The sequence below is a fragment of the Furipterus horrens genome, unplaced genomic scaffold (assembly GCF_987537825.1).
Source record: "Furipterus horrens unplaced genomic scaffold, mFurHor1.1.pri manual_scaffold_3, whole genome shotgun sequence".
Taxonomy (NCBI): domain Eukaryota; kingdom Metazoa; phylum Chordata; class Mammalia; order Chiroptera; family Furipteridae; genus Furipterus; species Furipterus horrens.
Window position 1 is genome coordinate 178,959,581 of NW_028327173.1, and position 23,179 is coordinate 178,982,759.

At 40.5% G+C, this 23,179-nt stretch overlaps 1 protein-coding gene across 2 annotated transcripts in view; it reads left to right on the top strand.

Moving 5' to 3' along the window:
* DAAM1 (dishevelled associated activator of morphogenesis 1) overlaps positions 1-23,179 on the top strand; it is a 155,343-nt gene that overhangs the window by 101,039 nt on the left and 31,125 nt on the right. For both annotated transcript variants that reach the window (XM_090270937.1, XM_090270936.1), the window contains exons 4-16: positions 91-162; positions 5,673-5,767; positions 7,935-8,268; positions 8,858-8,968; positions 9,395-9,498; positions 9,788-9,854; positions 10,088-10,205; positions 10,617-10,755; positions 11,045-11,103; positions 14,150-14,337; positions 14,814-15,113; positions 15,419-15,526; positions 22,879-22,985. In XM_090270937.1, coding sequence (XP_090127063.1) covers positions 91-162; positions 5,673-5,767; positions 7,935-8,268; positions 8,858-8,968; positions 9,395-9,498; positions 9,788-9,854; positions 10,088-10,205; positions 10,617-10,755; positions 11,045-11,103; positions 14,150-14,337; positions 14,814-15,113; positions 15,419-15,526; positions 22,879-22,985 — 1,802 coding nt within the window. The remainder of the gene's footprint in view (positions 1-90; positions 163-5,672; positions 5,768-7,934; positions 8,269-8,857; positions 8,969-9,394; positions 9,499-9,787; positions 9,855-10,087; positions 10,206-10,616; positions 10,756-11,044; positions 11,104-14,149; positions 14,338-14,813; positions 15,114-15,418; positions 15,527-22,878; positions 22,986-23,179) is intronic.

The window sequence follows — 23,179 nt, forward strand, 5'->3', positions numbered from 1 at the left end:
CCTTGTCTAGATGCTGTGGAAGTCAGGTGTGCTTATGGCCTTTGTGTGTGTGCCTCTGATGGTATATTACCTTTTTGTTTTTCTCTTTAGGATCAAGAAGAAAACAAGGGAGCAACAAGTTGGCCTGAATTCTACATTGATCAGCTGAATTCCATGGCTGCTGTAGGTATACTTTCTGTTCTCCGACACATGGCTTAAAATACAAGTCTAGTACAAAGCCCACAGTAGCACAATAAATTCATTTGAGTAAGAACTACCAAATGCCATTATCTTTCCAAACTCCATTCCAAATGCTCAATATTGGGAAAAGGAGGGTGGCAGGAAGGAGTGTACTTGGCAAAATGGTTTTCTTTTTCCAGTATGTTTTAAATAAAAGCACACCCTTAAATGTGAGTTTAATGTTATAAGAGGAAATGTAATCTTAAATCTGGCTTATGTTCAACTTTAACTTGAAATTGCTCTTAACAATTACTTGGAGTTTAGTTATGGTAGCACTATTCTAAAAGTTAATGTCATTTGAAAATAGTGCAATGAAACTATCTCTTTACTGTTCTCTTCCAGTTCCCTTACTTACTGAGGATTTGCTTAGTTCCTGGATCCTTGATTTTACTGGGCTCCAAGGCACTCTTTTACTCATATAACAACAATTACAATAAAATCCATGGTATAAGTGGTGTTATGAAAAGGCCTGATAATAATAACACCCACCGAGATGTCCTTGGGAATGTATTTTGGTATATGTATTTTTGGTTTAATCATTGCTTAAAATGCATTCTCAATGTCTAAAATATGCACATGGATGTCTGTTATGTCAGCATTCTGAGCAGCTTGAGGGACACATGTTGATTCTAACTGAAATACACAGCAGAAAACAACTCATCAACCTTTGAGCCTCAGTAGCTTAAACCCTGTTTTGTGGACCACAGTAGGAGGCTGCCCGCAGTAGAACACAGTCTTTGTCTCTGTGGACACACTCATAATTTTGAGTCCACCTGTTAGATTCAGCTTTGAGGTTATACTATCCAAACAGATAGCTTCCATAATGCTTTTTCTCTACCTCTTTCTTTCTTGCCTTCCCCAGAGTCCTTAGGGAGAATTTGTTTCTTATCACTTAAAGCAAACATTTTGCTGCTGTTGCAAAAGTTTGAAACTGACCAGAGTACTGTGAATTATTCACACTTTTGCTAAACTTTCAGAGGCCTTGACTTTTAGCAACTTCCTTTTTTCTAGCCTTCTCCTTGAAGATGCTTCTTGTGCTGTCAGACAATGAATAATAAACAGCCTGGTAAATGTGAACAGAGCTGTATAAATTATAGAGGCTTTTGCCCCAAGGGTTTCTAGTCTGACAGCACAGCAGAAAAGAACAGAAAATAACTACCAAATCCTCTTTACAAAAGGCACCCTGCACAATGGCAGAGATGAGAAGAGGGAGCTTTGAGCGTTAGTATGAGTGTGTGAGCAGAATGTGGGGCTTGTGATGACCATCAGGGGTTTTCTATGCTTCCACCGAAAGCATGAAAATTTAGAGCCATTTACATTTCCTGCATGTGAAGGTTATTTTCTGAATTCTTCTTTGTTAGGGGACAAAGGAGCTGTTGGGCAGGCAGTCTCTCTTTCTAATTAAGTTAGCATTGTTTTGATATCTAACAAGGGCAGTGAAGCTTCTTTGTTAATGAATTCACATCGATAAGTGGAGAAGCACTGAACACTGGATTTTTCCTTCAAATTTTGAGGCAGTTAGGTTAAATTGTCCTTTAAGGACTTAATCCATGCCTCACCAGGAGTCGACCTGGCTTCTTTCCTGCTCTAGAGGGTCCATGATGTGCCAGTACATGGCGCTCCTTCGGGAGCCTCTTTTCTCCAGCCGGTTCCTTGGACAGCCCTTGGCTGCATTCACTACGTTCACAAGCCGTGTACATTTTAATTATATTTGCTTCCTAATCCAAAGACCTTTCCAAGAGAATCTCAAGGCTATTAAATTGTCAGTCACCTCACTATTCTTTATGTGTTAAACACCTCGCAAAGCTTTCTAATGCTCCTTTAAAGACCCAGCCAACATCTTTCCAGGGTTAAAAGTAAAAGGCATTAACAGTTCATGAATTAAGGAGACCTGAGAACTACCGTGTGCGCGTAAAGGAACATGGGGGCCTGATGAGACCAGAAACTGCTGAATTTTTCGTTATTCTCACCATGCTTGTTGCCACCGCCTCCTCCCATAGTTCTGGCTAATCTCTCTGAGAACTGCATTAGAGGATGCCTCACAACACAGTAGAAATCCTGAGGCATTGTTCCTAGGGACTGGAAAGGCACAGTTTCTTCACATCCTTTTATGGCCTGGCAGCTAGACTCTGGCTCTGTACTTAGGAAGTTGTCGAAGCGGCATTTATCCATTGGCATCATCCATTTTCTTCAGCATCAGCAGCAACTACTGCTATTGAGTGTGCATCATGTGACAAGCAGTATAACAGTCACTTTACATGCTGTTTTAAAGGCTTACAAGCACCCTGTGCTCTGAGTGCTATTTATAGATAAGGAGTCTGAGACTCAGAGAAAGGTTACCTCGCCCAAGGTCATCTAATTAGGAAGTGGTAAAGCTGGAATTTAAACCTATCATTCCTGAGCTCAAAGACTCCTTTCCAATTTGCCTCTCACTACCTTGGGTTAAAAACTTGTAAAAGAGGCCCGGTAATCCCACTCACCCCCCACTGACATCCCCAACTTTTCTGAGGTGGGGCAGGCATCTGCTTTCTTTAAGGGGCAGGCCTTGAGTGATAAACAGTCCAGGTCAAGGACTGCAGCACTTTACTGGTTTATGAAGCTGTTTGTGGAACAAGTTCAGTTACTTACGTAAGCCTCATAACAAGAATGCTTTGTTCTTAAAGGACCCCAGGATGATCTGTTAAAGAGTGAAAAACAGAATCATAAAAGAGTGCAGCCCAGCAGGTTCTAGGAGGACCTGGGCTTTCCTGTGTGTGACTTCTCGGTGCACTCTTGGGGCGGAAGGAGGTGAGGTGAAGTTCAGTGTGCTTAGCCTGCTGGCTTCGTGATTTCACACCAGTGAAATGTTCCAAACTGGAGCTTGGTTCCAGACTCCCAGATTCGAATGATTTCTGTGCCTTATTTGTGCCTTTCCCTTGGACCTGCCTGTTCCAGTGTATACTTTAGCAACTTTGACCAGAACATCCTCTGCCAGGAAGCGCTTTGTCTTTTGCCCACTTCTCGTGTGAGCAGGGACTTATTAAAGTCACAGAACACCCATAGAGGGTAACAGCCCTGTCCTGCATATGCCAAGGTGCATACTGGATGTTTGGTACAGCAGCCATCTCCAGAAATGTAGGCATAGCCTCCCCGCTTCTATAAAAATAGCAAATTAAGTCTTCTTCCTAAATGTGAAGCTTGAAAACATGAGATTTTCTATAAATTATTTTATTTTGGAAAGTCACATTAGAATATTAGATTCATCTACATAGCCTCAGTTTTCTCAGTATAATAAATAATCTTAGATTTAAATATATCATATACAAAAAAGAGTATTATCTTTTGTTTTGAGAGGAAAATAATGGTCCTTATATTGGGAAGGGAAATTCCAATTTAATTTTCTTGACTTTTCATAAATCTCCCAACTCTACTAGGGAGAAACTCAATGTAGTTTGCTTTTAAACAGATGTTTCATCCTCTTCGAAATTGTTAAGATAAATATGTACATCTTCTTTTAGTATTAGTGAACCACAATAAAAAAAAATGTGAGTAGTTTTAGTTTAGGGATAGTTTTGTGTGATTAAACTTAGGAACAAGGGGTGATATTCATAAAAGATTTGATTCTGAGCTGCAGATTCTAAGTGATTGCTTAAGAGTCTAGAGTTCAGCTGTGCCATGGAAAATTAAACTTACTTGGCTGTATTTGTGCTGAATTTTCCAGGGGATGGGTCTCATAGAGCTGTGAAGGAATTCATTGGCTATTTCTGCACACAGCTTCTTCCCTGACTATCCCCTGGTGACAGCTATTCAGATGCATCACAAGCAAGAGGACAGCTTTAGCAGAAATAATAACAGTTTAAATAACAATACTTCACTGATTTTTATTTCAATTGCTGTAAATGATACTGATATATTTGTTTGCTTTCGGCTTTACCCTCCTAGTTCTGAAGTCAAAGTTGGTCTTTAATTAACATACAGTTACTTAGTGCTTATACTATTAACTGGAAAAAAGTGGAATAAAGTGTCCCCCACCCCACCCCCAATGATTTGTGGTACTGAAGGAAAGGGAGAAACTGGGTCATTGTGACACCCTGGATAAGAGCCAAACTTTTTTTTTTTTTAATACCCCAGTGTGTCCCCCAATTATGCATTTTATCAAAATTGGTAACTGTGAAAAAAAACAAAACTAGACAAGCAAGTGTTCAGAGTTGGATGACTGACTGCAAGGAACCAGTGGTCACAAGGGTAGAGGCACCTGGGGCCATACATCTTGGGATACTTTTAGTATAATTAGCTGATCATGGAGTGAAAGGAATAGAAAAGACTTTTTAACAAGTCTATAAGCCTTACAAGCAGTCATGACTGTATACATACCAACTGAGATCTGCTTCCTTAAAGCCTTGTTCTACCAAGTGAGGTCCACAGACCTGCCATCCACATTGCATGGAAACTTGTCAGAAATGCAGCATATTAGGCTTCCCCCCAGACATACCAAGTCAGAACCTGCATTTCAACAAGATGCCCAGGTGATTCATAGCCACACTAAAGTTTAGGAAGCACTGCTCTAACAGATCCCTGGGAAGGGAGAGTGAAAAAAGACACACACACACACACACCCCACCCCACCCCACCCCCGACCCCTTATCCTGATTTCCAAGTGATGTTGAGTCATTTCTGAAACGTAAGCATTTCCTCTGAAGGAATTGTCCATCTTAGTATCAGGACCAATTTAATTGTCCCTTTAAAAAAATTTTTATTAACAAAAAGTGTAAAGGTTACACTTGACTGTGGCGAGGGGGGAGTAGGTGGGCCAGGGGACAGTGATGGGGGGAAAATGGGACCACTGTAATAGAACAACAATAAAAAATGGGGAAAAAGTTTTTAAAATTATATAGGACAGCCTTGAGAAAAACAAAAACAAAAAAATATACTCTCTGTATACACATGCACACACACACACGAGAAAATTTTGTAAAAAAATAAAAATAAAAAATAATGTATTAATGAAAAGTTTGACGGTTACACTTTTCATCTGAAGAATGGGAGAAATAGGGTGGCAGGATGGCTGCCTACCTCAGTTTGATAGTGTGATAATCTTGTTAACTTTAATTGCCCAGGATGTTATAATTAACTACAGGTTCACTCTTCTTTCTATCAAATATAAATAGCAACATCTTTATCAGAGTTTAGTTGCAGACTAGTTACACAAACATTCAGACAACTTAACCTCTACTGATTTCTAAACATTTCCTTAAAGCTTTATTTAAAGTTTGGAAGAACTAACTTTTAGTAGAGATAACAAATTTGGGATTTCTTGGTGCTTTTGCTCTACATTTTGACTTATAGTAAATCTTTGTTTTAGATTTATTATTTGTATTAAAAGTGATAGTAGCATGTAATCTGTGGGTTTGACTGGCTTGTCCCATATTTAAAACATAAAATTGGAAGAAGTAACTTCAGTTTTCTTTGCATAGAGAAAATCTCTGCTGGCGTTGGAGAAGGAAGAAGAAGAAGAGAGAAGTAAAACTATCGAGAGTCTGAAGACAGCACTAAGGACAAAGCCAATGAGGTAGATTTTTTCCTGGGTAGTGTATACCACCACCACCACCACCCCCCTTTCTTCTTCTTTCTTCTTCTTTTTTCTCCTTCCTTCTTCTTTCTTCTTCTTCTTTCTTCTTCTTCTTCTTCTCCTTCTTCTTCTTCTTCTCCTTCTTCTCCTCCTCCTCCTTCTTCTCCTCCTCCTCCTTCCTCTCTTCCTCCTCTTTCTTCTCCTTCCTCTTCCTCTTCTTCTCCTTCTTCTTCCTCTTCTTCTTCTTTCTTCTTCTTCTTCCTCTTCTCCTTCTCTTCTCTATCCTTTCTCTCTCTCTTTTCTTTCTTTCTTCTTTTCCCCTGCAATAGCCAAACTTTTGAGTAAGTCTTAAACACATGCAATTGAACCATGGATGAAATACTTTAATCTTTGAACATTCAATAAATTGATTTTCTTTAATTAAAAGATATGCAAGCAGCCATTAAAATGGCTAAAATTTAAAAAGGCAGAGACTAACAAGTGTTGGTGTGGATGTGCAGAAATTGCCACCCTCATTAACTGCTGGTGAGAATGAAAAATGGTGCAGCCACTTTGGAAAACAGTGGGGCAGTTTCTCAGAATGTTTACATAGTGTTGCCACATGACCCAACAATTGTACTGCTCAGTGTTTAGCCAAGGAAATGCAAGTAGTATCCTCCAGAATACCTGTATGCAAATATGCATATCAGCATTACTCAGAATAGCCAAAAAGTGGAAGCAACCCACATTCTATTGACTGATCAATAACTAGAATGTAAAAATCCATACAGTGATTTATTCACCCGTAAAAAAACCCTACAACATAAATGAACCTTGAAAATATTTGTGCAAAGTGAAAGAAGCCAAATAGAAAGCACTACATATTGTATGATTCCATTTATAGGAAATATCCAGAAAATGCCAATCCATAGAGACAGAAAGATTGATGATTGTCTGGGTTGGGGGAGAAGGGAAGATAGTATTTGGGGATGATTAAATTGATAAACAGGTATAAAATCACATAGTGGCAATGGTTGCACAACTCTGAATATACTAAAAATCCCAAAATTGATTATACGTTTGAAAGTGTGAATTTTATGGCATTGGAATTATATCTCAAAAAGACTGTTGTTAAAAAGAGGGCGGGCACTCGGTTTCCACTGTGCGCCTCCCACACCTTCATCTTCCACTAATGCCGCTAAGGTTTGGTGGGATGTCGGGCTTGCAGGGACATTCCATCAGCACAAGCGTTATGAATGAAGCCAACTGGTTTAACCAACTTGGCTATATCTGGGTCATGTGGCTGAGTGACAAGGCTGGAAAATAAAGATTTCCTTCCTTTGACTATAAAAGGCTAACTAAGAAAAACCTACTGATTCATCAAAAATCGTATGCAGTTATATGACAGGTTTTCTAGCCTGTCCTAACTACATGAGTGTTCCCCTCCATTTGTGTGTTCTGCCTTCTCAGATGTCAGTGGGTATCCAAGACTAAATAAGTTGGGAAATTTCTGGGGTAGTTGGATAAACATGTTAAGTTACTTCTGAACTTTTCAGGGGCCTAACGTGCAAATGTACATTGTAAATTATTCTTATTGATTGACTTTACAGTAAATAAGTACCATAAATCACAATAAAATGTATAGTGATAAAGTATTGAATTTATTTTATATATTTTGGATTCCATATAGCATGCCATACGAAAGAAGGGTTTTGCTACAAAACCTTAGGGATACAGATTAGGGTTTGTTTGGCAAGCGGATATCCTGGAGTTGAAGGATTCTAACTTGCATTGATTCGCAGCCTGCCTGAGTCAGAGGGCTGCACCTGGAGACTGGACACTACAATAAACAACCCAAGACAGATACTCTGAGTGCTTTCTTCTGATTTTCTGTGCTTACGTTATCTGTTAGTTGGTTCTTTGTGTTAGCTGAGATCTGTACCTCAAATGGAGATTTTTTTTTACCCCCCACACTTCTGGCTAGACCTGACCATTGGGTCTATGCCCAGGAAGAGGCCAGGAGTCAAGAAGACCTCATCACTGTAAGCTTTTTGGTACTTTAGGAACTGCATCTTCTTCCTTTCTCCTGCTCCCCACCTCCTAAACTCTTCCATTAAGGGTCCATTAAGGGCTAATACAAAATTTCAAGGAGACTTAAGTCTGATACATTATAACCTCCTCCTGACAGGTTTGTAACCAGATTCATCGACTTGGATGGCCTGTCATGTATTCTCAACTTTCTGAAGACCATGGACTACGAGACCTCAGAGTCTCGTGTACATACCTCTCTCATTGGATGTATAAAAGCGCTAATGAACAACTCTCAAGGTCGGGCTCATGTCCTGGCGCATTCTGAGAGTATTAACGTAATTGCTCAGAGTCTGAGCACAGAGAACATTAAAACGAAGGTGGCTGTGCTGGAAATCTTGGGCGCTGTGTGCCTGGTTCCCGGGGGCCACAAGAAGGTTCTGCAGGCCATGCTGCACTACCAGAAGTACGCCAGTGAAAGAACCCGCTTTCAGGTGGGTGTGTTCCCTCTGCTTTGCTTCACTCTCCCCCTGGCAGGTGCCAACATAACGGGATTTCCCTTGGTAGTGATGCCTCACAGTAGAATACCCAGAGTTTCTTTCCTCTTAGGTTTTAGTACCAGAATGTAATGTATGCTTTCTGTAGTTGGTCAATCTGGGATTTTGGATTTACTGAACTTGAAAATATGGGCCTGCTTCCTCTAAACTACAGAACACACATCATTTGAACCCACTAAATGGGGTATTCCCTGAAAATTTTATAGGCTGCCATTCTTGATTTAGGATCAGTATAAACAGTGAAGTTATGTCACCGTATTTATGCTCACATATAAAAAGCAAGCAGAGTTAATGAAGCACAGTCTTGTACTTTGTATACATGTATAAGTGAATATATGTGATATTAAGAATTTTGAAAAAGGTTTTAGGCCTAATTTTTTAAAAAGTGGTTTTCTATGGATCAATCTTAACTCTTGAATAACCACAAGATTTTAAAAGTTAATTTCTCGGTATAAAAAAATTAGTAAAATGAGTGTGAGATTAGTAATGATTCACTCCTTTTTTTTTATATTTGTATCTTTGGTAGACGTTAATTAATGACTTGGATAAAAGCACAGGCCGGTATCGAGATGAAGTGAGTCTCAAGACCGCCATCATGTCCTTCATCAATGCAGTGCTAAGCCAAGGCGCGGGAGTGGTAAGAACCTTCTGTACCATAGTATAAAACATACATTATTAAAGAATATATATTTTAAATTATTACTGACTATGGCCTTGGCTGGTGTGCCTCAGTGGGTTGAGTGCTGGCCTTTGAACCAAAAGGTCACACGTTTGATTCCTGGTCAGGGCACATGCCTGGGTTGCAGGCTCAGTCCCTGTTAGGGCACATGTAAGAAGGAACCCATTGATATTTCTCTCCCTCTCTTTCTCCCTCCCTTCCCATTTATCTAAAAATAAATAAATAAAATATTTAAAGAAAAAAACCACAGGTTTCCAGACCTCCCACCCAGCATTGCAGATACACTTGGTCCAGGGTGGGGACTGAGAATTTGGATTAAAAAAGATGACTGACGATGCATTCTGAAAAACATAAACCTGTATTTTATCCCCCTTTTACTTTCAGGAAAGTTTGGACTTCAGACTTCATCTTCGCTATGAATTTCTGATGTTAGGAATTCAACCTGTAATAGATAAATTAAGGGAACATGAAAATTCAACATTAGATAGGTAAGTCAGACTGTTATGATCTGAGACCGTTCATGCTTTTTCTGTGTGTGTAATGCCACTCTGGGAACTACTTGTAACCTGTAATGTCAGGTGCTTGCACCGGAATATTATTTCAGCTAATGATATTTATTATATTAAGACTTTCTTGATGAAAGAAGCAGCACATTGTGTAGAGAACTTAGTATGGGTTTTGGCATTAGCCCTGAATCCATATCCTAGACCCGATTCCTACATTCCTTTGTTCGTAGGGTGTTCTACTTTGAATAGCTTCTTTTTAATTGTCTTTCAGGCATTTAGACTTTTTTGAAATGCTCCGAAATGAAGATGAACTAGAGTTTGCCAAAAGATTTGAACTGGTACGTATGCTTACAGTTAGCCTGACTTGGCTCATCAGCACTTGGACTTTCCCCGTAGTAATGTGTGTTGTACAGTTGACATGTGGCAGTATAACCCAAGAGCAACCTCAAAGTTCTGCTTTGCTACCTAATTGGCAGGATGAACTTCTGTTTGCCTTGGACCTGCCTACATTGCTTCATGGAAATTGAAGAACTTGGGTGTTTGACTTAGATTTCTTTTTCATATGAAACAGGTTCACATAGACACAAAGAGTGCGACTCAGATGTTTGAGCTGACCAGGAAGAGGCTGACCCATAGTGAAGCTTACCCTCACTTCATGTCCATTCTGCACCACTGCCTCCAAATGCCTTGTGAGTATTTGTGACACTTATCCTTGGATGTTTAGACATCTTCCCAAGGACTGTGTCTTCTGAACAGTGCTGATTAGGTTGCGTGCACACCAGGGATTTCAAACCTTGGTTTGGTGACTGCCAAGCCTATCGGGTATTGAGAAGTTCTCAAAATGAAATTAATTATATAACTTACTTTGATTTTAAAATAAATATGTGTCTTACAACACATTCAGAAAGGGGTAGAAAGTTCCTCTCAATCAAATAAATGATCATCGCAGGTCTGAATTCCAGAAACTTTTGGAAACAGAGGTACAGATGTCAACATCTCTCTCAGTCAGTGGCTGGATCTTCAGTTGACCACTGTTGAAAAATATCCATTCTAGTTTAGAAATAATTTGAAGTACTTTCTACCATTGTTTTCCTTTTTAGACAAGAGAAGTGGCAACACTGTTCAGTACTGGCTGCTGCTAGATAGAATTATACAGCAAATAGTTATCCAGAATGACAAAGGACAGGACCCTGACTCCACACCTTTGGAAAACTTTAATATTAAGAATGTCGTACGGATGTAAGTTTCTCCTTATATTTTGTTGTCTGTAAGATAATAGTGACAATGTAAGACATTTATTTTAATCCTACTTTAAAATAGCAGCTGGGAGAACTGAAATGTTTTAGAGGTCAAATATGAATCCTTTATACACACAGGTATTATATCTAAGTATTATCTGGATTTTAATAGGCTGCAAGCATGCTGAGGGCTTTTCTCTGCAGTAGGCTATTTTTATACCTAGGGGGCATGCATTTAGCAATGGGCTTTTTATGTTTTTGTAATGAATGCTACTTTAACTGTTGTACAGGTTGGTTAATGAAAATGAAGTTAAGCAATGGAAAGAACAAGCAGAAAAAATGAGAAAAGGTAGGTGATGAGGCCCTGACAAGAAAAGAGACCATGTTGTGGGTTACTGGGCAACTGACTGCTCTCTGTTTTCTTTAGAAATTTACATTGATGCATCTTACTAACTTTCGTGCATAAGTCTTTCTTTTTCATTATTAAGGGCATTTTGTACTGGTTTTTCTTGAATTAAGCTATTTTAATTGTCATGCTAATTCCCAAATAGGTTACCCTTTTATTCAGTATTTGTTCATTCAAATTTTCTTAATCATCAATCTTCCCAGCCCATCTTCCACTCCATAAATGCTCTTTAAAGCACACTGGATTTTAAGAAATGTAATAGGAACACCAGGGATTACCCAGAATTTTTAAAGAAAAACATAGGGCACTTGGTTTCGGCAGCCCAATTCTTCACATGACTTGAGTTTGGCACCAATTACAAAAAGAGAAATCATGCAGAGGATCACTGACCATTATAGATATATGTGTTTTGAAACATTAACAAGCCAGCTATTGGTGAGTAGTTGGATATGTCTTTATATGTCTTTGATATTAATACTGAGCATTGAATGATAGGAAGGTCATTTGTGCCCCTCACTATGCCAGCCACTCACAGAATGGATATAATTTTCTCCCTTCCTTCAAAATATTAGCAAATTAATGTTGGCCCCCTTGAGAAGACAATCATACTCTCAGCCACTACTCCTTCACTATGAGAGTAATGACTTCCTGTTCCTTGTCCAAGTTACAGCCAGTGAAGTACAAGAGCACGCACCCCAATATTTAGTGTTAACAAGAAGGTCCAAGAGATGCTAAAGCATTTCCTTCCCTCTTGTCACATTTGTCCTTTTCCATTGAGCAGAAAAGGGGAGCCACCACTGATACAGGAAAATATCAAATGTGAGGTACTGTAATATTCCAAGTTCCTCCCAGGAAGTTAGATGGCTCTCAAAAAAGTAAGGTTGCACATCCATTTTTATAAATAAATTTCAGGAACTTTTATAGAAAAAAAGTAGAAGCACTGACTAAAAGTTAGGGTAAAGAGAGATTATACCAAAGAGAAAATGGTCAGTGAGTGGTATTTAGGGGTTACACCCCGTAGACAATGGAACCTCGGGCGTGCAAGTTGGGGCAAGAACTTGGGACCGAAGCTGTGGAGTCATCAGCCATGCCTTCAGTGGCTACTTCTTGAGTGCCTGTAGGAGTCAGGCATTGTGCTGGGCTCTGGGTCTGAGTCTCAGCCCTGCTCCGCAGTGTGTGGCGGGCCAAGTCATGTTCTCTTCTCTCTCTCGGTCTTCTCCTCTGTAAAATGAAGGTTAAGTCTAAATCACAGGGTCATTGTGGAGATTAAATGACAAAAGGAATATAAAGACTGGGGCATAGTTTCCATCACATGCTAGTTTTACAAGAAATGATAGGGACTTCTGTAGGATTTAGGAGGCCGTGGTGGTACAAGAGAAAATGGCCATGGCCAGTAGGAGGAACAGAGTGTTTTAAAGTGAGGTCAAGGGTAGAGTGTGAAAGGAGACATGGTAGATAAAACTTTTCTGGAAGCTTCAGGTAGCAAAGTTGTATTAAAGACAGCACATGATGAATTAGTCAGAGGGTGGGGGCTGTGAGGAGACAGGGAGTTCTATGGACCTGGAAGGTGGAGAACATCTGAAGGGCATTCCCGCTAGTGCAGCGCTCCCAATGAGTGCCGAGTAAACGCTTAGCAAATGGACGCCGTTTGTGGAGAGAACCCTTTCGGCTGGAGCGTCCCAGACCTGGCAGTACATCAGAATCATTTAAGGAACATTTGGATCCCCAAGCCCTGCCCCCGGCCTACAGAGGAGACTTCCTGCCTGGGGTGAGGTCTGGGGTGCCTGCGATGTCACTCTCAGATGGTCCTGAGGCAAGGCCAGATTTGTCAGGGACTGACAGCTGGGAACGGAACGGCGAAGAGGAATGAAATGGAGAGAGAAGAAGGAAGACGGAGAGAGTTGTCAGGTGTGTCTCTGACTGCACAAAATGATAGTGGCCAAAGTGGGTTAATGGTTCCCTTCACTCCAAGGCTGGTAAAATCCAAGGATGCTAGTGTCTTGAACCCTTCTCTGCAAACTCTGAGTTTGGAAGACTCAGAAGAAGGAAAGTAAGAGACAGAGAAAGCAAAATTTTAAGTCTGTTATCAAATTCAGGCATACGGACAAACTCTATATAGCTCTGTCCCGGTGGATTATATCTCTAGTGAACTTATATAAAAAGAATAGGAATTGGGGCCAAGTATTTGAAATTAAGATCTGCAGCTTAAACTTCATTAGTCCAATTTTCTAAAGCTCATAACTCCCATTAGTGCTAGAATCAGCAGGCATATTGGCAATGTAAATAAGCATTATCGTTAAATTGGATGCTTTGTTCCATTATAGCAGGACTGGGGATGTCAGTAAAACTATAGATGAGAGCGAATATTTTTATCCTCATATTATGGTGACTTTCATAAAATATTATTTAATGCTGAAGCGATAACATTTGCTTTCATAAGTGTTAAGAATGGTTTTCCAGAAGCATAAAATTCTTCAAATTCGGGTAGCCTTATGGGGTAGGGGGAGCAGGTGGAGAAATGACTGCTTTGGGACAAACACTGGGCCCTCACAGTGCAAGATCCTCCCTTTCAACTCTTCTTGTCAGACACAAGCCAGAAAATCTAGTAATAAACCCTGGACCTCTCTCCTCATTCCTAATTTGTGAAAAGAGGCCCTTTTAATGTTCATTTTCCCTAGTGTAGGTAAAGGGCCATTTCTATGACAGGATTCGGAGTTAATTACCAAACAGGCACCATTCTCCTCCACAAGAGCTGTGACTCTAGGGTCTCTTCCATCTTTTACAAAATGTAGTTAATAAAGTTGTTCATCTGAAGCCCCCTCCGAGTACAAACACCATTGAATCCGCAAGTCGCTCCTCTTGATGGAGAAGAGGAATAATATTTACCTAATAAAGAGCCTCACAATCCTCGATCAGTTTTCTTTTTTAGGAAAAATGCTTCAGCTTTGAAGAGTTCCTTGTTTTCATGTCTGATTGTTTTCCTGTGCAGAGCACAATGAGCTACAACAGAAATTGGAAAAGAAAGAGAGAGAATGTGATGCCAAGACCCAAGAGAAGGAGGAGATGATGCAGACCTTAAATAAAATGAAAGAGAAACTTGAAAAGGAGACCACAGAGCATAAGCAAGTCAAGCAGCAGGTGGCAGATCTCACGGCCCAGCTCCACGAGCTCAGCAGGGTGAGGACCAGGGGCCGCCTGGAGCCCCTCATCTTTACGTAGACAGCCCCAGGCTGGGGGAAACCTGAACCGCTGCAGGCTTTCTCACAGTGCTTGTGAGACTTGCTGCCTCTGCTATCACATAGGTTGGGCAGCAGAGGTGATTTGGGATATGCATTTTTAAATATTAATACAAGTCCTCTAATCAAGAGCAAGGTTAAAATGAAAACTGATTTCATGAAAACCAAACTGGACAATGGTTCAGGAAGTGAGAGGCGTGAATGCTTTGCAGACAAGCACTAGAGTGCCAAGTACAAAGGTCTGACCCGGTACAGTCTCCACCAGGGCCTAAAAGGTCTGTTTACATACTGCTCCTCAAAACCCACATTCTCAGAGGGGTGAATTTCTCTGATTTTAGGCAAAGTACCAGACTCTCAAACCATCCAATGAATTCACTTCTTCCACTGACCTTCTCTTTTCTGATTTTATCTCTGCAGAGGGCTGTCTGTGCTTCAGTCCCGGGTGGACCCTCACCTGGGGCCCCAGGGGGGCCCTTTCCTTCCTCTGGGCCAGGATCTCTCCTTCCTCCCCCGCCACCCCCGCCTCTACCAGGAGGAGTGCTTCCTCCTCCACCCCCACCCCTCCCTCCTGGTGGTCCTCCTCCTCCCCCAGGGCCTCCTCCCTTAGGGGGAATCATGCCACCTCCTGGTGCTCCGCTGGGTCTGACACTGAAGAAGAAGAACATCCCTCAGCCCACCAACGCCCTGAAATCCTTCAACTGGTCTAAGCTGCCTGAGGTAAGCCTTTTGTTCCAGTTTCCCCTCTGAGGGGCGGCATTAGCGGCTCACTGTGCTGGCGCAGAAAGGGGAAGCAGCCCTGGCTGTTAAATGATTTCATTTTCTAGTATGGACTTGGGTTCTCACCAGCTCAGATATTTAAGTGATAAAGCTTCTGGGATAAATGACACGTTGTTTGAAGCCAGCTCACTCTGAGCATCTGGCAGAATGCAAACTTGGGAATAGCAGCATTTGAAAATATAACCATATCTGTTCTTTTTGCATGTAACTGCAAACCTTAACACTTATTAACTTAATGTTTGCAGAACAAGCTGGAAGGAACTGTATGGACTGAAATCGATGATACAAAAGTCTTCAAAATTCTAGATCTTGAAGACCTGGAACGCACTTTCTCTGCCTACCAAAGACAGCAGGTAACAGCACATGCCCCCCAGATGTTACAGAAGGAAAAACATGTCCCTGTGCATGATCTTTGGGCCATCTGCCATAACCTTGACATGATAGGCGTCTTAGTTCTTGGCTGCTCAGTCTGCCCTGGCATGTTCCTGCAGAGCAGTATGGCGTACGTGTCCACATGTGTGTGCCTGTCAGTGTGTGGGTGTGTGAACATGTCGAAGGTATATATATATATATATATATAAGCTTCTTGTTAGAGAGGTTCATACCCTGGTGTGTGTCCAAGACCTTGTCTCCATTGGTGGAAGTTCTGTATATTATTATCACTTGGGCTTAGTCAAAATAGTGTTTATTTCTGAAGCCATTTTAGTTTACCGACTTTTAAATATAAATAACCAGAAGTGGACTACTTATTTCAAATAGATGGAAGCTTTAGAAGTATGGAGGCTGGTAAGTGACTAAAATTTGGCAGCTAGGCAGGACCTAGAGAGGTTTTTACTATGTCATGAACATGATGGATTCAGAAGTGGGCCTAGGAAGGCTGAGGAAGTGCACAGATGGCAGTGATACACATAGGATTAGTGACACTCCTGACCATGAGAAAAGCTTTTGTAACAGTAGTGAGGGCATTCGACCCAGTGCTTGCTTACAGGCCAAGCAGTCAGTGTCACGTCATGAGCCCTGCTCTTCTCTCTGGTCTCTCTCACTCCTTGAAAGGGCCTCTTAGTAGAGCCTCTTCAGGGTGGACCAGAAAAGGTCCAAGCAAGGTGGCTAGGTTCAGAAAATTTCGGAAGAACAAGGGAAAGGTGGAGTGGGGTCCCAAACAGTCAGTCAGTGGCCTGGGAAGGGAAAAATTAAGTCCCCACTTGTGAGAAGGATGACAGTGGGAGAGAAAAGATGAAAGCGGAGCACACCTTAAACAGGACCGCACAGATGCGGTGTGTCTGTGCAGGGGCTTCCTTGGGCTTTGCTGGAGGCCCTGACCTCCCAAATCATGCCCTGCAGTGGGGCATCCTCAGGCAAGCAGCGCACTTCCCAGTCTGCTTGGGCAAGCCCGGTTCCTGAGAAAAAGTGTCTCAAACAGACCTGTGGGGAGCAGAAGGAGAAGATGGCCTGAGGCTGGGGAAGAAGCAAAAGCAAGCACAAAAACTCAAACGGTTGCCTGTCGCGGCAACATAAGCCTAAAACAGGACCCCTTAGCTGGGGCCACGCACAAGTATGAAGGCAACCGTGTGCAGTGTCGTACATACCCTTGAAGGTAATGAAGACCAGGAAGATAAGACGTTGTCTAGTGGGAAGCAAGACACTTTACCTTTCAAATAAAGGGTGTGTTCAGAGCACTCATGCAGCAGGTGCTCAGTGGAGACTCGTTCCTGATTGGCTGCAGAGGGCCTCCTCGCTGCTTCATGGGCCTTGCCATGAAGTCTTTGGACACTTTAGCTGATTTCCTGGGGATTCAAATAATTTTCTGACCTCATTACATGCCCCATTGATTTCCTACTTCAGTTTCAGTCACTAATACTGGTCCAGTTTGGTTGCTGAAGGTGAGGGCTTGGGAAGTAAATTAAAGGAAGGAGAAACAGCAGTTACTCCACACGATGCTATTCAAGTCTGAGCATGTGGGTTGCATTTATTATGAAGGCAGGTGGTTGAAAGACCCAAGTTTATAAGACTCATAATTAATTGGCTTTCAGCAGAAGGTGCAAAAGGATGCTGCCAAAATGCTCTGGGACAAATATGTGGACAGTTCTCTAGAGCTCTGGGAGACAGGATTGTAGAAAGCCTGGCAACTGGGTCATTGTCTCCTAGCAACCAATCACTATTTAAGTAATCAGTAGTCGTTCCAGTCAGGATAGACCAGAACATTTCAGTTGTACTTACCACTAAGTAGACTGGTAAGTAGAATCATTTGTGACATTTGTAATAGCTCGTCCTAGAGAAAAATTTCAACACACCTGCTCAGCTTGATTCAAGTGTTTTTCTCTTCCTAGTGCAAGAATTTGAGATGAGAACTTTTAAGCTATAAATATATTTCCCAAATGAAGAAAATTTGAGCCATTTAATTGAAGTTACTGAATGCTGAGAGACAGAAAATCAAAAGATGCAGGCATTATAGTAGGAAGGTGTAGGACAGAATAAAGGAAATGGGGTGCCTGTCATTGAATGTCCCCTAGTCTCATAACTGATGACAATATCAAAAACCTATGCCTTTTCATTTTAAGTTTTGGCAAAGTACTATATGATTATCACATTTCAACTCCTTTCTTTTCTACTCCCAAATGAATACTGAGAACCTACTCTTCTATGGTATTTCTTCTTTATTCCTTCCATAATTAAAAAATCCTGATTAAACCTCTGTACTTCATCCACTTGTTGGGCCAAGTGAATTTCTCAGAGAGGAAAGAAACTCATGCCATTGTCTGTATGCATATTATACAGAGGAAGATTTTGAAAAAATAATCTCAAATATTATATCAGTATAATTTAGGTGAACACTGATTAATGACATTTAGGAAAGATTTTACATAAATATATATACATACACACCCAAGGTATGCTCCATTGATTTGAGAAATATTTTATCATTAAACACAGGATAAATATTTATACTGTCTGCTTTGTATATGAAGTACTTCAAATGATGCAAATGTATTAAACTGTCACACAGGTCTACAGTACAACCTGGAGAATAAAAGCAGAGATGAGAGAAATTTTTAACCAGAAGATAAGCTAAAAGACAATCAGAATTGATAATCAGTTTTGGTCCTAAGTATGATGATATATACAGCTCCTGGTCTCATCAGTCCTAAAGTTTAATTCTCAAGGAGCTCTTATACTTATTTTTTAATTTAATCCTCACATTAGTTCTATGAAGTGAGTATTACTCCTATTTCACAAAAAATAAAAAATGGCTTAGTGTGTATTCAGTGTCCAAACAGGTGACATGGTTCGGTGTACAAGTAGCATAATTCTTAGTTTCACTTTGTTCTTACGCCATGGTTTTATTCATTATGAAGGTCAGGTTTTGTTAAGGATTTTCTTTAACTGCATGCAGTTTTAAGAACAAGACCATTCTTATTCAAGATTTTTTTTTCTTTCGGTGTGGATATCAAAGGTGTATAGAGCTGATTACCTAAGCTTATGCACCACATGAAGTGGAATTTAATAGCGTGTAGTTATTCGCCTGCTCACATTCCAAAAGTTCATTTGAAAGTCAATTTCTTCAATTTCAAAACCCCTTTTTCTCATTAAAACTATATTATACAGATCAGCTACAAAAGACAATTTTATTATATAATGTAGTGTGTTGCATAATAATACTATTTCAGATACAATTAAACACTCTTCATCTTGGTTCTGTGGGAAATTTTATCTTGAGATGTTATAAATTAATCCTCCCTATCCATGTCATTGGAGGGAGGGAAATGAACTTGACATTTGCCTAAAGGGAGTCATATCTTTGTACCAATAAATTAACAGCTCACTGTCTTCATTCTTCCTCCCTGTTCTTTGCCTGAGGATACCCCTTCTTTACAGGTTCTATTATCAGCACATAGAATAATATTTCAAAGCCTTTCTGCACTGATTTAGGGCACAAAGGATCACTGCTATCTCAGGCCCTGCAATCTGATCTCTCCAGCTATTATGTAATAACACAAATCATTCTTGGGGTCCCTTCTGAAACTTTGAATTATTTCTTCCGACTTTTACAAATGATCAAAGAATTTTTCTTTTTATTCTTTTTTACATATTTCATTATTCTGTATGTCTAGTTTCCACATTGAAAAATTGTGATTTAGGATATTTATTGCAGTAATCTTGGTCTTTAGCTATAGCACATGAACGCCAAAGAGAAAATTGTGAAATGATGGTTTTTCTTAAAACTAAAGTATAAGGTAGAGGTTCTATAACTGGATTCCATGGTAAGACTTAAATCAAATGCAGGGTTTATATAAATATTAGTGCATGCATTTTTCTAGAAATGGATCCCCAGCTTTTACCAGGTTTGCAAAGGAGTCTCAGCCTCAGAAAGATTAAGAACCATTCTTGTAAGGGTTATTATTAACCACAAGGTGTTGAGTCATTATTTCATTGTGGAACCCTATCTTTAGGAATCTTATCAGTACTAGTTCCTGAAAGTGCAAGTCACAACTTCCTATTTATATTCCAAGCCCGAAGCTCTATACCAAAAATCATCTGAAAAAAATCAGACATTTGGTTAGGTGGAGCCAAACGTAGACAATTCTATCACGTTGGTTCAAGACATTTAGTGAAGAATTTTTAAACTTTCAAAAAAAAGATGTTAACTTATTTGAAATAGCCCTAGAAACTGTTATTTTTATCATGCCCCATCTAATAAGCTTTGTGATTTCATTTAAATTGTGATGATTAAAGGACTCTTAAAGAAGAGGAATGTTAAGGCTAACAATTAGCCAAACTCCCATGGCATTCTTCATCCTCGCCCTTGGAAAGATAAGATACATTATTTAGCTATTAATTGTTACACTTAATATTGCCATTGATTTCAGATGGGAGATTTTAACCAACTGTTCTTCAACTCAGCTGAAAGCAGAACAGTAGAAGAAAAAAAGAGGACTTAATCATTAGCTTGAAATATAAAATAGTTTTCATGATAGCTTCCAAGTATTGAGCTCATAACTGTGTGTCAGGTACTGTACAAAATGCTTTGGATGCATTATCACATTTAATCGTCATACTAATAATCCAGTTGTTGACCTCATATTTCAGACAGCGCCAGCACACCCCTAGTTATTGGTAGTTGCCTGATTCCGCAGCCCTTTACAGTAGGGGTCAGAAATCTCAATTTGCTGAGGGTGAGAACTTATGGAGAGTTGCCAGAGGAGTTTCTGTTTTGAAAGCCAGGCAGTGAGAGCCAGATCTAAATTCAACTAGCAATTTGTCTCTTTAAGTGAGGAAAAGTAGGGTAAGACCTCATAGAGTTCACGTCATCATGGTTTTTTCTGCCCTTGAAAAGAGAAACTGCTTTTACGGGGAGAGTTCTGAGGAGTTTCCGAGTAGAAAAATTGACAATTACAAGGACAAAAGAAAACTGTGACATCAGAGGAGAAAGTTTTCTCATGGTCATCAAATTATTTTTTAAATGCCATTCTACGAAAGCAGTCCCTTCTTAGGTGGGTGGAGCCAGGGGAGGGCGCATCTTGTTTCCCAAGAGAAGACTGCTGCGAAACAACGCGTCTGTACACTTGGTCTAGGCAGTGCTGTCCGGACCAGCGAGGCCGTAGGAACTGGCTGAGCAAATGCTGGTTGTGCAGGCGGTTGGCCCGAAAGCTTAGGTTTGTTTTGCACACCGAAGCTGTATTGGTTCCGTCATGGCAAAAATATGCAAAGAAAGCCGAAACTTTCTCATAACCTGTCAATTACTACTTCCTCTTTTTCTTCTTCGCTCCAAGTCTATTCTATGGACTATTCAAGAAGAAGGTGTAGACCTGCATGCTTGAAATGGCCCTGAGGCATTTGGGGCAGGGCCACCAATGGCTGCACACCGCATGGATCCCTTACTGTTTCTCAATCACACCTTTTGTCTTTTTTCTCATACCTGCCTGTAGCACCTGCAGGCATTGTTTGGACTGCGTAGGGGTACTGACAGTTACAATTACTGACCTATGTTGTTGAACCAGTTTTTTGCCCTTGCATAATCCTTTATGGTACAAGAAGACAGAAGGTTACTTCTACCATATATATACACACACACACACACACACACATATATATACATATATATGTATATATACACATATATACACATATATATACACACATATATATATGTGTGTGTGTATATATATATTGCTGATAGTATACGACAATGGGAACAATTTCCTTAACTTGATTCAACTGATTTTTTTTTTTTTAACTTCAAGTGAAAGTCATGTTGAATAAATGGAGCCCAATGGTCCTTCTGAACGGGATGTGTTTCTTTCCCAACTTGAATCTTTCTGGAGTATTTTAAGTCCTTTCTTTTCTAAATTTGATTTTGCACCAGTGGCAGTGAGGCACAGCACATGCCATCTCCCTTCTACTCTGAGGGCTCAGTCCCAGGCCCGTATTTGTGTTTTCAGCGAGGCTCTCTTACCTTCGTTAGCTCTCATTGCCGCTCCTAGGAGCGTAAATCACCTCTTACTCATGTCACTGCTTTCCTTGACTTTCTCGAATTTGTTGCTGTGATTTCTGAACTGCATGTATCTGATTTGCCTTTTCCATGCCCCTGCCATGGCTGTAGGATTTCTTTGTGAACAGTAACTCCAAGCAGGTAAGTGCGCTACTACCTAAACCTTGCTTACTATAAACTCCTTGGATCAGTATAAGCTGGAAATTTTGTTGAGATGGTGTAATGTAGTCTCTAGTAATTTCACTTTGGGTTTCAACTTTTAACTGAAATATCATCAAACAAAAGGCAGTTGTTAAGTTTATTCACATGGTGCTTCTTACTATAAACTCCATATTGTCTTCGCTTCGTAAATGGTTATACAATTCCAGAGCTCCTTGGTTTCCTCACATTTTTTTAAATGCAATGATCCATTTCTTAAAATGGATCCTGCCTTCTAAAAAGATCAAACTTGCTATTTATCAGTTAGTCTATGTTTTCCCCTTGATGTCCAGTTTACTCAAACAGTATCTTATATATAATTGTTTTATGCTTCTCCCACCATAACTTCTGGCTGGCCATCATTGCTTTAACCTTTCTGTATAGCAGCAGAGTATGCAAATAGTGTTTCACTGTTACCGCAAGCAATTGAACTAATGCCTTGAGCTGTCCAGTAGGCTCCAGGGTAATGAAAGGTACCATCTAGGCTTGGGAGCTTCCTGTTGCACATGAAGATGTGTGGGAGACTTTATTGTTCAGCTTTCTAAGAGCTCAGGGTGCAGATGGTTCTGGGGTGAGCGTGCCCTGCAAGTGGCTGGACTGGCAGTGGCAGGCCTCAGCTGAGCTTGATTCATAGTGACAGTTCTGTCTGCTATCCATTGGGAGCTGGGGGACAAAGGAAAGGCACCATTCACCGATAATTTATGCATGCTTAGCATCTTCAACTTAGAAGCACTTTGTTCTTCCAGATCATGTTTTTTCAAATGTGGGTGGTCAGCTTTTCTTCTTATTTCCCTTTGTCTACTAGAGTTTAGTCTTTGTTTCAATTCCCCCACCTCCCTACACTCACTCCCCCGCTCACCATCTCAGTTTTGTGTGTGGATATGTGCGTGAGTGTGTGTGTGTGTGTGTGTGTGTGCATGCGTGTGTATCCGTGTCCACAGAAAATATAAAGGAAAAGTATGTGCCCGAAGTTGGAATGCCCTGTTTGACTGTGATGGATTTCTTTCATGCTCTTTATAGAAAGAAGCAGATGCCATCGATGACACACTGTGTTCCAAACTTAAAGTCAAAGAGCTTTCGGTGATTGATGGTCGGAGAGCTCAGAATTGCAACATCCTTCTGTCGAGGTATTGTTGATGTTGAATAAACATTTCTGGTAGGACCAACTTCTCTATCATATGGTTCCAAAACACATGTTTATACTTGTTCTTATAACTGGACTCTGCCAAGGTTCTGTTCTTAGACCGTCTTCTGTCTAAGGTGAGGACAGCTGCAGGCTTACTTTCCCTGGTGGACTCTTATCGGAGCTGGTGGCCTACTT